This window comes from Zootermopsis nevadensis, unplaced genomic scaffold (assembly GCF_977971745.1).
Source record: "Zootermopsis nevadensis isolate Lab colony 2312 unplaced genomic scaffold, Znev_1.0 Znev_ptg000010l, whole genome shotgun sequence".
NCBI classification, from domain to species: domain Eukaryota; kingdom Metazoa; phylum Arthropoda; class Insecta; order Blattodea; family Termopsidae; genus Zootermopsis; species Zootermopsis nevadensis.
Genome location: NW_028259142.1, coordinates 5,006,606 through 5,022,248, shown reverse-complemented (window position 1 = coordinate 5,022,248; position 15,643 = coordinate 5,006,606). Strand labels below are relative to the sequence as shown.

General features: G+C 39.1%; 2 protein-coding genes, 1 non-coding gene and 1 pseudogene across 3 annotated transcripts in view; 2 read left to right on the top strand and 2 right to left on the bottom strand.

The window, feature by feature from the left end:
- The window catches only part of LOC110837247 (uncharacterized), a 287,610-nt gene extending 278,698 nt beyond the window's left edge, over positions 1–8,912 (bottom strand). The window contains exon 1 of the mRNA XM_087346312.1: positions 8,724–8,912. Within this exon, the coding sequence (XP_087202438.1) occupies positions 8,724–8,725 (2 nt within the window). The 5' untranslated portion in view covers positions 8,726–8,912. The remainder of the gene's footprint in view (positions 1–8,723) is intronic.
- LOC110837244 (tetraspanin-36) lies at positions 5,323–14,711 on the top strand. Its single transcript, XM_022079156.2, has 5 exons — positions 5,323–5,781; positions 6,598–6,786; positions 7,322–7,483; positions 11,890–12,123; positions 13,414–14,711. Exons 1-5 carry the CDS (start codon positions 5,641–5,643, stop codon positions 13,669–13,671), a joined length of 984 nt encoding a protein of 327 aa, XP_021934848.1. The 5' UTR covers positions 5,323–5,640; the 3' UTR covers positions 13,672–14,711.
- On the top strand, positions 10,178–10,249 carry TRNAE-UUC (transfer RNA glutamic acid (anticodon UUC)). Its single transcript has one exon. It is a non-coding gene; the product is annotated as a tRNA-Glu (tRNA).
- Positions 14,001–14,201, bottom strand: LOC147874180 (signal recognition particle RNA; annotated as a pseudogene).
- Positions 14,712–15,643: the final 932 nt, after the last annotated feature.

The window sequence follows — 15,643 nt, the reverse complement described above, 5'->3', positions numbered from 1 at the left end:
CGGAGGCAGTATGACCTCTGAAACGTTGGTTAACATCGACCAGACTACACAGGGCAACAACCCAGAAGACAGAAATCTTCATACTAAGAATCGCCCTGATGACGGAGGCAGTATGACCTCCGAAACGTTGGTAAACATCGACCAGACTACACAGCGCAACAACCCAGAGGACAGAAATCTTCATACTAAGAATCGCCCTGATGACGGAGGCAGTATGACCTCTGAAACGTTGGTTAACATCGACCAGACTACACAGCGCAACAACCCAGAAGACAGAAATCTTCATACTCTGATGACGGAGGCAGTATGACCTCTGAAACGTTGGTTAGCATCGACCATACTACAAGGCGCAACAACCCAGAAGACAAAAATCTTCATACTCACCGCTGTGAAAACCTCAAATCTTACATACCGCAAGATCATTGCAAAAATGTTTCGACAATCGCCGCAGACAGGGGCAGATATGAACGGGCCCACATTTGTCCGCGCATTACCAACATCCTTGTTTTAATACTATTTGCAATTCAGCATTTTATGCACCGACTATAAATAAGTGACCTGTGGTTATAATACCACATACATACACAATTAATATCAGACGACCTGCAGTGTTACCGCGGGATATTCGACGCATCCTTATTTTTTATCGACCTCCCTTCCCTGAAAGCTTGTCGTAGGGATGGTAATTATACATATCGTTGAATACCATAAGAAAAACGATTATCACCAAGCCCAGTTTTTATACCCTACAGTATTATTTGCAGTAATTACTTTCAAAGAAATTTGTCGTTTAAATTAGACTATTTATGTAAGGTTCGATTACTTTCGCTTAGGATATGTACGGTTGGCTTAGGTTAGGCTAGGTTACGTTAGATTGGGTAACGTTAAGATAGCTTAGTTTAAGTTATTCTGGAGTAGTTTCCTGATAGTGAGACTGAAATTGACAAGTACCTATCTTCCGATCATCGGCGTTGGGATTCCAAACAAATGAACTAAAGTTGATAAAATAACTTTTGCAATATTAAAATTTCTCGTTATCCCCTTAAATTATATGATGACATTGTTTATGACGACGTAGTACACCTGCGCGACCTCGCCCCTTTTCTATGAACCCTGTACTAATATATTTTACACGGCAGTCTGCATGGCGTCAGGCTAATTCTTTGTCATGACAGCCAACGTAATGGAAATGTGTCCTTGGATTAACAGCGTGGTTTCTTTAACCACTGAAATTTGTTTCCTGTTATGTTTATGTTTCTAGCCATAAGTGGAACATTTCGATGCAAGCGAATTTTCTTTAATTAAACAGACTCTTGGCATGGTCGAGTATTTCTATTATCAGTAATAAAACATGTATTTTATATATTAGGTACGTCTCTTATTCTTTGTAGTATTGTTTCGTTGATTACTTATGGTAAATGTTCTTACATGCAAGCTTTATTTGTACAGAAAATTTTCAGAAGTGCTTGCTGCCTCCATCATCAGCGAGATCATCGCCACAACTTCAACCAGACTACACGGCGCAACAACCCAGATAATAGCCATCTTCTGCGTGACACTGTACTCTACGTCTGTACCAAAGTTCGAAAGATGGTTGAACTTTCTACGTTCGTGATCAAAGGTTCAACGCTAAAAATAATCCAATACGATGGAGAAATTTCCGTGTTTCTCTCCGCTAAATCATTTGAAACTGACGCAAGTTTCACGATCTCTGCAGTTCCTGAATCTTCTTCAGTGCATCCGCAATAAATTTGTTATTAACCAGCAAAAGACTTGGCACTATAAATCAACACAAATGTTTCCTTACAACGAGTAAGTTTGTGTCTTTCGCCCTGCATTTATTTGGACATTCAACGCGTTCTAAAGCAGCGGTTCTCAACTCGTGGTTCTCCAATGTCTCCTGTGCGACTCGCGTACATTTTTCTAACACCTAGTGCGTTAACCTGCATGATTAAAAACAGTTTCCCAATACCACGGAATACATCTTGATAATGTAACGGAAATTAAAACGGATATTGAACGTGTACAACAAAAAACGTGATACCGTCAACATACGGTCATGGAATTTTAATAAATTGTCCTGATTTGTACGCTTGTGGCCCGCGAATCGAGAAGCAAGTGTGAATTTGGCGCTAGGCCTGGAAAAGTTCGAGAACCCCTGTTTTAAAGTTTTCAGTTACACAGACCTGAAGATGGCTGTCTTCTGGGTTTTTGCACCGTGTGTCCTGGTAGAAGTTTCCCGACGTTTCAGAAGTCCTTTCTGCCTCCATCATTAGGGTGATCGCCCTGATGATGGAGGCAGCAAAGACCTCTGAAACATCGATAAACTTCTACCATGACACACGGCGCAACAACCCAGAAGACAGCCATATTCGGACACACCGCCGCGTAAACCTCAAATCCTACATAATATAGACCTGTCTGTCAAACTGACGTTCAGTCACAGTACCCATAGTTCAAATCCCGAGCAGGTTATCATAAGAGAAACCATCACAACAACTGTGCTTTGAAGATTAAACAGCATGATTTTATCTCTCGGCGATTGGATTAAGATCGTCAAAAACTTCGTACAGAAGAAAACGTCAGATTTCTAGATGGTATCATCAGAATAAGCCTTCTAACATCTTCAACTGTTAAGAAATTCTGGAACAGCTGACAATCGTCATTCTGACACAACTCAGCTCACCCTTTTACGTCAGAGCAGACAACATCCGGCGACAGCTGTAAGTTTAATGTTATTCCGTAGCCACTACGCCACCCCACACTTCGTTTTTATATCCCGTATAATTCAACAGAACACCGCGTTCGTGTATTGAGCCAAGAGCTATTAAAACACAAATCGAATTCTGTTCATCAAATCTGTACGTTCTGTAATAAGGATTTTGCTAAGAGTACGATGTACTGGTGTATTTCGTTTGGCCTCCAAGCGTAGACTATGGCCTCACTAGCAATTCCAGGTATAAATCCACTTAAAATATTTGATTATATCTCGTCTGGCGTAAGGTTATGTTGAATACTTAAGTCCTTGTTTGGCACTTGAAGTATAGACCAATTAGAACGAGAAACCAACAACAGGAACTGGTAAAGAAACGGGCCAAGTTCTTGACAGTCGGACAAATATGAAATCTCAGAAACTCAGTATGATTAATTACCTACAAAATCAAATAAGATGATAGAGTTGCGTCATATTGTGAAAATATATATTTAATTAATTAATCTTGTCCGTCTAATCACAATTTAAAATTTAAAATTAAGATAATTAAAACACCATGTGATGCTCCTTATCGAAACATTCGACTTACATTTGGAACATCACTTTCTCACTACATGTTTCAGTTCTTAGATGAACCATATTCAGATGATTAAGTTTTAAGTTTATATAATTGTAATTTTTACACACCTGAAGATGGTTCATCTAAGAACTGAAACATTTAGTGAGAAAGTGATGTTCCAAATATAAATCGAATGTTTCGATAAGGAGCATCACATGGTATTTTAAATTTTAAATTGTGATTAGACGGACAAGATTAATTAATTAAAAAATCAAATAGTAAAAAACTTTCAAGAAGTGCTGCACTGCTTTACGTGTGTCTCCACCCGAATTCTTGGTTTTGCAGACGGTCCTGTTAGCAATGTAGAACATTGACTATACGTTCCCACTGACTCCACACAAGTGTTTTTAGTTTTTTATGTTCAGCGTGTTATTACGTCTTTTTGTATCGCGTAACCTAACAGTTAGCTTGCTTGCTGTCAAGTTAAAACAGCTAAAATCCTGTTTGACAAAAAAAATCTTCAGGTTTTAAATGTCAAAGTCAAATTCGTAAATTTCCTGAAAATAGAGAATTCCTGTATCTCATTTTCTCCCTTCACTAAAATACATTTAAAAATATTATGACAGTAAAACATATCTGTTTTTACTCTGATTTTAATAATTATAAATGTATCTTAATTTAAATTACACCATTCACTGTACTAAAAGGAGTATAATTACGTAAGTAATGTCTTGGCATAAAAAGTGACTGAAAAAGTTAGCTGCTCAACTGGTCGACATTTTTCCCATCTTTCATGGAATCCCAAGGTTCATTTTAGTAACTATTCTATAACAAGTGCAAGGTAAATTCTGTCCCTCCATTTCAAATCCCTCTGAGTCTAAGACGAGACGCTGAACGAGCTAAAATCAGCAAAGGCATATATTAGCAACGTGTTCGAAGGTGCGATCAGATATTCATGGCTGTCTTGGAGAAAATCCTTAATTATATGGTGATCCGTAACACCTGTTTGCATTTGTGAATAATCCCTGATTACACAAGAGATAACAATATGGAATGGAGAACATGCACATTGACGGAGTCGGGTGTTCGAGAAGCTACATATCTGACCAACAATCTTAACCAAAAGTAGCCTAATAGATCGAAATGTTACACGTTTAAATATTCTGATGATAAATGATGACGAGACACGTGCGTAGTTTTCTTTGTTACAATAACGAAATGACGTCAGTAGTTAGATTACACTTTTCAGTTATGGAGGAATGAATTCTATTGATGCTTCTAACTTTTAAGTTCAAAAGTCTTAAAAATCCCTTATACATTTCAAGACATAAGAATAAAATTTATTATCTACAAACACTAAATTAAGGTCGTTTCGGTCAGCTCTCAAACGCGTTTTCTACTTTGACGGATAATATAAATTACAAGCATTTCTAAAATTAATGCTGAGGAGAATGTCTGGACCTCAGAAGGATGAATCAACTGAAGAATTTGGTATATTAGGCCATCACATGAAATCAAGACTGTTACGATGGACTAGACATGTAGACCAGAAGGAAAAAGAAATGCATACAGAATTTTTCTGGGGGGAATATGGTGGAAGAAGACTGCTGGAAGGCGGAACATAAAAGTGGAAGATAACATTAAGATGGATGTTGGAGAAGTAGTTTATGTAGTTAGTCGGTGGTTGGAAATGGTTCAAGATCTTGTCCAGTGGGGAGGGACGGGCCTTTAATGAGAGATGTTGAACTTCTACCAGCCGTGTATTAGTTAACTTATTTAGTCAGTTTGTTGGTTATGAAAGGATTTACTTACACCATGATTGTTTAACCATCTGATTATAGTTTAATTAAACACATAATATCGAAACGGCTCGAACATTATGTGTGCATATCTTCGTCTTTAAATGATAATTACATTTTATCAATACCTTCTTCATCGTTTAGACACAGTTATATCTTATCTACAGCCTGCAAATTTACAAATATAGCTGAATAATTCTTTATCTAATCTCAGAACCACGCGTAATCAGACACTTCGAAGCCAACAGTGTCTTCCTTGGGCAGTCAGTGTCATGGTGGCCTCATAAAGTGGTAGGCCCCATACATTTAACAGCTTTGCTGATCTTGCATGTGTCACAGCAGATAACAGCAGGGATGTAGAAGAAACAGGGGTGTAATGTTAAAGTTCCCTTACTTATAATTTGTTCGCGCATTTCTTTGCAGGCTGTTAATTGTTTAATTCTGCATTTAAAAGTGTAAAGTTCTTATAAATTAACAAGGGCATGTACGATGATTGACGCTCATTTATTTCAACCTGCAAATGCGTGCAAGTTTGATCCGGTCATTTTATTTTAACACTACACCCCTGGATGACAGTGAAGGTGTTTGTGGCGCAAAGAGTTTCGTTGTTATTCATAAAGACAAGCCCTGTATTCGGAAACATAACAATGAAAATATACCAGCGTGAACTGCTGAGGTGTATGCACATACTGTTCTGCCTCGTCATACTGGTAAGTATTAATTAAACCAGACTAATTTCTGTACTTCGTGTCCCAGCGTAACTTCGAATATTTAATATAGAACAAATTTATGCAAAGTTAAAAATTAATACTGTACTTCAGGTAAGCCTACATTACCCTTCTATGTCTGTCACATTTACAGCTTAAAGGACATATCTGTCCAACCATCTACGTGGGTATGTCTACTTCATAAATAAGAAAATTGATTTCGATTAAATTTGCTATTGGTAATCTATATTAAACATAACAGGACAAATGTAACATCGATCTGTATAACCCCTATTTTACAAACACAAATGAAAATACATCACTTGCCAAAAAGTAGTCAGCATTCGAGAAATGTTTACATGACAAAAACAATTAAACTGGAAATTAAAATTTTGTCGACATTATTTAACACTGTTTTTAAATACTCTGGTCCGCCTCTTGTCTGAAAAAAATGTTTCACATGAAAAACAGAATCTCAAACTTGTCTGTGCAAGGTAATAGGACTTGGGGGTCATTTCTCTTCCATTCTTCAAGACATTAGCTATTTCCTAACACCAAATTATCATATGAAACAGGTCATATTTGAGGTGGTCGCGACTGCGGGTAAAAATACTGTTGTCTTCTTAGATGTAGCATCACGTAGTCTGTAAAAGTTTCAGAGCAGCTTACTGTCTCCATAATACAATACTTTATTTTCACCATTAAATTCTTTTAGACGTCTACAGAAGACGTGGCATGCTTCGAGATCGTCACCCCTCGTTCAATGAATCCAAAGACTCTATTGTCTCCATATTGTTCAGAGTACAATTTACACTTCAGGTATTACGGGCCGGGTTATTGTACTTGGCTGTCTCAATCAGAGAACGACTGTTCAACTTCAACGCCTTCCTGTATGACTACGTCACGGTGCTGGTTTTCTACCTGATCACAAGCTCCTCCGTCTTCATCGTCGTCTCCGCGGTTGGGATCTGCGCCGCTGTAACCTTCAGGAGACGGTTCTTCGTCGCTGTGAGTATACTAAATACCATATAACTCAGATGACGAAACGTCTGATTACCGTATACCGAATACAAAACTACTGCTCACGTGCATTTTGTACGGATCCTTGTACTACCGCGCAATAAAGCTTTTGTGTTAGCTCTGAGCTTCTCACGGCGCTGAAGATGTCCATAATTTGTTCGTGGTTTATCTGAATCACTTCAGTAAATGACCGGGAAGTATCTCTCAAACAGGGTGCAACCTACTTAAAATTCATCGCTCATGAGCGTTATCTACATTTCATTACACGCGATATAATTGATGCAGCTAAGAGAGCGTCGTTAATTTAAAAGTATTTATATACACAACTACCTCTTTTCCTTCTTCTCTACGTTTCTTTCCGCGGTGAAGATGTCGATATTCACCTTCTGGGTTGTAATATCGTGTGGATTTGTAGGAGGATAACGTTTCGGAGAAGCTTCCCGCCTCCATCTTCAGGGCGGAAGTCTACATGACGTTATAATCGAGAAGGGTAATACCCACACATGTGTTTCTGATGTTGCAGTACAGCGCAATATTGGCAGTTCTGTACTTGGCAGAAATTGTTCTATTCGGAATCGCTTTCAACGGGTGGCTGAATTTCAACGCGACAGTCGAAGAAGCTATGGATTACCACATCAGCAATTACAGAAATGATTCACGTGACATAGACTACGTCCAGGAAGAGGTAAGTTATCAAATTCGATATGATACATGAACAAAATTACATTGCCCCTACTCCTTTATTAAATTTGGAACGTTCCATTTGGCTCTTCACAATTTAATAATAGAACGTGGAACATTCTAAACACTCGGGATCAAACGAAAAAATTGACAAGTGTGGAAAGGTTACAGAAAGCATTTTTTTCCTTGCATCTCTCTTTGATCCTGATGTTCATTTATTACAAACATATATTAGTCGCTGGTTTGTTCGTCCCATTTTATTCAGCAGAAACTGTCACCAAAAATTCGGAACGTAGAGAACATAAATGTGTCACTACTGACACTAAACCAATATGAATATATTACTACACCTTTGTGAAGAGATGCGAGAATTATTAAACAATTTCAATCACTACATGTATTTTCTGCAGTAGTTTTCTTACTGAAGAAGGCAAAACTATTCATTGCCAGTAACCAAGCAATATAAAAATTAACAAGTATTTGGACTACATAATATTCCTTAACATTTCTGATACTGCGAAAAATTATTTGGAAAATTACATCTTGAATACATTTTGAATAAACAAAATATAAACTAATAATATATATGCATATATAATGTATAACTTTAGCGTTCTTTCATCACGACTTTACTTCATGTCGAAGCAAGAAATGTGATGAAGAAATCTTAGAACTTGCAGTAAAACAGAATAAGAATAAGAGTAAAATCTACTCAAATTCCGGAAACTTTGGGCACAACGTACGAACCCCCACGGTTCGACGGAATCAATTTATGCAACTTTCTTTCACAAGTAGTCTACCTGAGACGACCTGAAAACGTTTGTGTGGACTTCTTTAAACTGTCGAATCTAAATTAACACCAAGATTGTTCGACAATTTTCTGTAAAATTTTCCACTATTAAATTTAAGAAATCGTCGACTTGGTTCCTGTGCACGACGGAACATGGCCAACCTCTATGCCACGTTAGTTGCACACGAAATTTAACCTTACTTTTCACGCCACATTGAAGCCCCACGTGTGCGACAACGCTCTGTCTCAAGTTACGTGCCTCATCTCTGACCCAACACTTGGCTAGTTTCAGTGTAAATATAGTTTAGTTTTAAATTAACTAACCTCCTTATCGAGCAAGAGTTAACAGAATTCTAGTACTTGTCTAAACGTGTGTCCGAGATATATTCCGGATAATGTGTTCACTGATGTACTAACAACTAGAAACCAATATGATAAAACTACAGTAACTTACATTGGTGTGGTTCCATTACCACCGTGTGAGTTGCAATCCAAATGTTTTGTCACACATTGTTCGTACACTGCACATGAAACTAAACGAATCACTGTATATCTTTATATTGCTTCTTGCTTTGTCAAACAACACATTCTTCGCCGAACGAAACCGACTACATCAGTACAATGCGCGCCATTTTACCTCTCGAACAGCAAGACAGCGATTAGTTGTTTTGTGTGCGTTCATTAACTTTGTGCGAAGCAATGTTACCAACTTGAGCAAGGCAATATTATTTGAATGCAGATTCAATATGGTTCATGGCAGGGAACATTCCTTTGTAATGAGTCTGTAATACGCTTCGAAACGGACTTTTAATGAAGAAGCCAAATGTATCACATTCCACTGACTAAACACAAAATTTGAGCGGTTGAAATGACAGAGGACTAAAAGCATACACAATGTTAATTCGCCTGTTAGTAAACATTGAAGTATTTCGTAGTCATCCATTCTATTTTAGCGTGGTTTATAAAACGAAAAATCATCTTGAGTTCCAGTGTGCATGTGTCTGCCATATGGTCTGTAATATATTTTGAAATAATTGGCTGGTTTGCAAGGAACTCAGTGGGTAGTCTTAACAAGTCATCACATTTCTTTAAACTATTCATTCAACGTTTCTTATAAACGTTGAAAGTGGAAGCCACATCATTACAGCTATTTTAATATGTTACTTAAAGTAGTTTAAATATACGATACTGTTTGCAAGAGTAATTATCGTACAGCGCGACTAATAAGTGTATGGGAACAGGTCAGACGAGACCAGACATAACTGAAATGTTTAACTCACACGTATTCAGCAGTGGTTTTACAGTCACTCATGCAGACCATAACAAAAAGAACAGCGTTACCATGGCAACTGTTATAATAATTAATTTCAGACAGCCATAAAGTTATCCCATGGGGTCCAGTGATGCTATGGAAACGAATGTTGGTTTGACTTGGGTGTAGTATGAGTCCATACACATAAGTTATGTGTGTGTTTAGAAACAAGAAACCTTGCCTCATTTATCCGACTACCTGTTTTCAGGATGAAGGCTAACTGCCTGATACTGTGTAGAGGTGTGAAGACTGCTGTCTTCTGGGGTTAGCATTTTGTAATCTGGTAGATACTGATCAACATTTCAAGGCAATCGCCTGATGATGGAGGCAGTAAGTTCCTTTCAAACGGTGGTCAATATCTGCCACATGGCAAGATATTGCATCCTAGCAGCAATCCTTTTTGCTATGCGGCCCCTTTCACATATATTCTGCACTTTGGCTAGTTTTTGGAAAGGAACTAACGTTGTAGGACAATGTTTAATCTTGAACGAACTTTTTGAATAAATACGTAGTTTATTCTACTTCCATTTCACGTATGTACATAGGATTACAGTACACGTTTCTTAAGTCAATGTAAGAGAATCATTATCAATCAGTCCCATGTGGTCTAGTGGCTAGGATACCTGGCTTTCACCCAGGAGGCCCGGGTTCGATTCCCGGCATGGGAATATTTTTTTTTTTCCTTTTTAATTAAATGTATTTTTTTAATATATGCCCATGAGCAATGTTCGTTTCCTTTTTTGTCAATTCCGCTTTCCAACGTTTGCGCAAAACGAATCGGAAATTGTGTCATACTTGTGGAGCAAGTGAATTGTCGCCAACCTGCAGTATGAGATTACAGATTTATTATTTCTCTCCTACACACATGCAAAGTAACAAGAAGACTAACTACATAAAAACAATGGGCAATATATAAAATCTGCATTGTCTAAGAATTGAACTCGGATCACCCATGTGACAAATAAGAATTCTACGTTTACATGAATATCATTAATTGATTATCTTATCTTACTAACAACTTAACGGAAAGCACTTATGGCGTATTTGTTATCTAAATAATAAACCAATTATTATTTGTATACAAACTAGTTAGTATTCTGTATTGATTTGCCGATAAACTTGATTAGTTAACTATAACCTGCACCACTTAAACCCTAAAATGTACAGCAGAAACATTTTTCTCTGTTCTGTACTTACAGAAATAAATCTTCTACTTGTCAATGCATATTCGTGGTACAAACACCCTAACCATTGTGCTGTTGGGTGTCATTTGTTACAGGCTGCCAGGTGTAAGCATGAAAATGGCTGTCTTCTAGGTTGTGCCATACAGTCCGGTAAAAGTTTATCGAAATTTCAGAGGTGCTTGTTGCCAAGTCGTTGAACCAGTCGTCAAGGTGATGAGTGCTAGTGACAGTTAGCCACTCTGAATGTCAGTCACTATCTATGACACTTCACGGCGCAAAATTCCAGAAGACAGCCATTTTGAAACACCACAGGTTTCCTGATCGCAATGTGTGAACCTGTGTGAAGGGAAAAAAACACTCTATGCGGCAATGCAGGCGGCACGGCCCTTTCCAATGTGAGCGATCACTACGTCGGTTAAAGCGTTTCATAATACTAGCGATATAGCCGCCAAATATCCCCAATGTACAAGATTTATTTATTTATTTAGTGTTCTGTCTGACGACAGGTCCGTATGAACAGGATCCTTCCATCCTTTTCTCGGACTGGGACCTGTTCATATACGTTCTTGGCAGATGATCCTGAAGTGGTTTGCCATTGCCTTCTTCTGTGTGTGAATGGAGTAATTGTTGGGATGCCACGGAGAAACCGGAGAAGCCCCCGGAGGAAAACTCTGTGTTACCTAGACCACGGCCTTGCCCAACACAAGTTATAAATTCGGGCACCGCCGGGAATCGAACCCAAGACCCCAGGATTACAAGGCCAGCGTTCTGATCGCTAGACCACCTCATCTTATTATTATTTAGTGTTCTGTCTGACGACAGGTCCATATGAACAGGATCATCCTTTTCTCGGACTGGGACCTGTTCATATACGTTCTTGGCAGATGATCCAGAAGTGGTTTGCCATTGCCTTCTTCTGTGTGTGAATGGGATGCCACGGAGAAACCGGGGAAGCCCCCGGAGGAAAACTCCGTGTTGCCTAGACCACGGCCTTGCCCAACACAAGTTATAAATTCGGGCACCGCCGGGAATCGAACCCGAGACCCCAGGATTACAAGGCCAGCGTTCTAACCGCTAAACCACCGTGGCTACAAAATACTGATTATTCCTAATTATTGTTACAGCTGAGGTGTTGTGGCAAACACAGAGAGGATGAATGGTTCGACACATTGGCCTACATTCCGGTGTCATGCTGTCCGTCGAGACCCCCAACCGACACACAAGACTTCTGTTCCTTGCTGCCACCAGACATCAGCTTCATAATCCACAACACAGGCTGCCTGAAACGACTTCAAGAGATGCCGCTCACAGGAATCAAAATAATAACGTCAATACTAATCGGCGTTTGTGCAGTCGAGGTAATGGCATCAGCTTCCGCAGTCTATAGTCCGACATTTTTATCATGGCTGCTAGGTCACGACTGCGCTCCTTGCTAGGCCTGACAGTTAGTCGAAATATTATGAAAGTAACCCTCCGTCCGTCTGTTGTCCGGCCTGTTTTACTGATTTGTGTTATCTGACGACGCTATCAGTAGCTCACAATATATAGAGTTGAATGACAGGGTGACTAATGAACAATAAATTGAAAAAGATAAATGAAGCAACAACTTCCGAATTTAGGGAGCTACCCAAGCATTTATCTGGAAGGACTGAGAAATTCCACATAAAACACCAGTCTTGATAGCCGGTATCCAACCCGAGAGTGAACCCCGGATCTACCGAATGCAAAGCAAGGAGTCGGCCACGACTTTCACTTTGCAGCCTGCAGTTGTTCACTGTGAGGCAGGTGACTCAGTCATCTCGTCCACTTCGGGAATATATTTAAAAATCTGCACAACATATATTTCTGCATTCCAATAACCTTCATTTCGAAATATGTTAACTGCAAAGTACAACGCACTGTTTGAAGACTAACTAACTAGATGGCTTACCGAACCCGAAGGTTCATCACCGAATTAACCAAAGCCCTCCACCGGACCCTGTCCTGGGCCAACAAAATCCAGTCTCCTTCAACTCCTATTTCCCATAGATCCTTCCTGACATTATCCTCCCATCTACGTCTAGGTCTCCCCAGCGGTCTCCTCCTCTCAGGTTTCCTCCTGCCTGAGATTATCCTCCCATCTACGTCTAGGTCTCCCCAGAGGCCTCTTCCTCTCAGGCTTCCCAACCAATACCCGGTGCACACCTCTTGTCCCATCCATGCGCGCTACATGCTCAGCCCCTCTCATTCTTCTCGACTTAATCACCCTGACAATACTGGGGGAGGAGTATAGATTTCTAAGCTCATTATTATGCAGTTTCCTCCACGCCCCATCGTCTTCTCTCCTAGGCCCAAATATCCTCCTCAAACACCTGCAATCTGTGTTCCTCCCTCTGAGTGAGAGACCATGTTTCGCACCCATACAAAACAATAGGCAAGATTATTGTTTTGTATACTTTAATTTTCAGGTTCTTAGAAATCAGGCGGGAAGACAAAATATTTTGGACTGAGAAGTAGCGAGCATTTCCAGAATTTAATCTCCTCCTAACTTCCTCATGAGTATCATTTTGATTTGTTATTGTTGTTTCCCGATATTTTTGTGGTTTATTAATCGTGCTACATATCCCACCAATCCCTTTCAGTATTCTAATCGTCTGTATATATTTCAGGTGCTAAGTTTCTGTGCGTCGACCTACGCAATACGAGAAATAGGGACGGTTGTATCAACCAAGAATGTGAACATCACAAGGGAATACGAACTAACAAAGAAATCAGAGAAAAATATAAACATCTATAACGAAAAGCAGAACAATACAAGAAAAGCAGAAGTTTTGTTTCAATGCAATGCGAGGAAAGGCGTTCATTACGTGCACAAAAATGTGAATCAACTGACAGACTCTGGTCCTAATGTGAAACATACAAAATGAGTAAATTTGATCTTGAAGCTTGTGAATTGATAGTCCTTCAGCTGATCAAGAAGTACCCCGCTGTTATAAAATATGAAGACACATTACCATGTTCACAAGAACACCTCCTAAAAAATGTATATGAAGATTTAATTAATGAAAGAGACATTTTAATAAACTAAATAATTTGTAGTGTTCATAATGACGAACACAACTGACTACGGTGGGCAACTGACTGGCAAGAAAGACATACCAGAATAAATATATTTATTGTTATGACGTTATTTTTCCAATTGTTCTTGCAGCAAAGAAAACAATGAAAGAATTTAACAATAAATAAACGGGAAAAAAAAGATGTTGGTGTGATTTCTATTGGTCGGGTCCGCCCATGTCGACTGCGAGCGCAATGCTGAAGAAGCACGTTCAACATAGAACGCAGTGCGGACGCACATTCAACGTAGGACACAGTGCGCATCAAGTCCCGCCTCAAACCATCCTCAACACCTAGCCTCCAAGTAACTGGATTAAAGGAGTACGCCACCACTCCCGGCGTAAAACAGCTCTTCGGAACTTGATGTTATTGTAAGTGCGATGTTTGCGACGGTGTCTAAGAGATGGCACTAGTTGCTGCTTCCCGCTATTATCGATTCGGTACGCCTGAACGTACTGCAGAAGTGATTTGACGACGTTGCTGTGGCCTGTTATAATTATCTTCATATTCATGGAATGAATTCCTCATTCGGCAAATTTCATTTCCTGAATTTACAGTCCTTCAATATTCTTGGCTTCCTCACTTTCTGCACTCATCATTACGTTCATGACGCAGATAGCAAGCACATCTGAAACGTCTGTAGACTTCTACCAGACGGCACAACCCATAAGGCAACTATCTTTCCGTTTTATCAGGTATAAAGCTCATAATGGAAACCATAATCATAGTACGAGACCTTAAATTGCCAAATGAGGCGACCTTCCTTTTACATTAATGAAAGAAGAGAACGTCTTAATTTAGTCATTTAAGAATATAATATTTTGTAATAAATTAATTATGTTCTGTTTCATTCGCAGTTGAGATTATTTTGTGCATAATGTCCTGATATCTATTTTCGAAATGTTTTCAATTTCGCATAAAGTGATTCTGCAGTGACACTATTAAGGTTATATGTTTGTCTCAGAGATGGCGCATGCAATTTATTCCAACAGTACGCATTACCAACCATAAATATTTTTATATTTTTTTCCGACGATGCAATACAGAAACCTTAACAAACTAATTTCATGCGTTGAAACATTTGTAATTATAGAAACAGAAGCTTTTGGGATGTATCCAAATCAAAATTCTCGTTCAAGCACTCAGAATATAAGTCTTTAAGATTGTCATGCTATTATCGTTCTGATCAAAGATGGCATGACTTCACGGCTTAAAAAGTGTGTCACTGGTTCGTGAAGAATTAGAGACTCGACGTGAAACAAGAGTTCTGCTTGATGATTATCCATCGCGTCCCATGAACTGCAATCGATTTTGCTGGCGCCGTATCGCATCTAGGATTTCAGGATACCATCACCGACAATCAAAGCAATGTCTCCCTTAGACCGATTCATATTTTTGGACTATGCTTAATACGTCCACTGCGTTTCGGGGATTTAGATTCCGTCGTTCCAGTGGATTCAATTGATTAGGTTGCTCACCTGATGACGGAAGAACAGTTAGTTTCCGAAATGTCGTGGGGTTTTTAAACATGGACGCATAAAAACGTCCAAAAATATGCACCAGTTTCATAACGCACCTTCGTAAAAAAAATCTTATATTCTTGACTCCCTTGGTTGCATTTTCCATAGTTACTCCCTTTATGAAAATATGTTCAATTCTCTATTAATAAAAATTATATCCCTTAAACTCTTAAGAAAAGCATTTATTCTCTCACTTATCAGTCGTTCCAATAGGGCAGATGTCGCCACGTAATAGATTCGCCGATGTTGTCTGAGGGCGGCT

Coding starts and splice junctions, on each gene's coding strand:
- LOC110837244 (XM_022079156.2), top strand. CDS start 5,641: ATGACAGTGAAGGTGTTTGTGGCGCAAAGAGTTTCGTTGTTATTCATA. Junction 5,782..6,597: donor TGTTCTGCCTCGTCATACTG/GTAAGTATTAAT, acceptor TTTACACTTCAG/GTATTACGGGCCGGGTTATT. Junction 6,787..7,321: donor GGAGACGGTTCTTCGTCGCT/GTGAGTATACTA, acceptor CTGATGTTGCAG/TACAGCGCAATATTGGCAGT.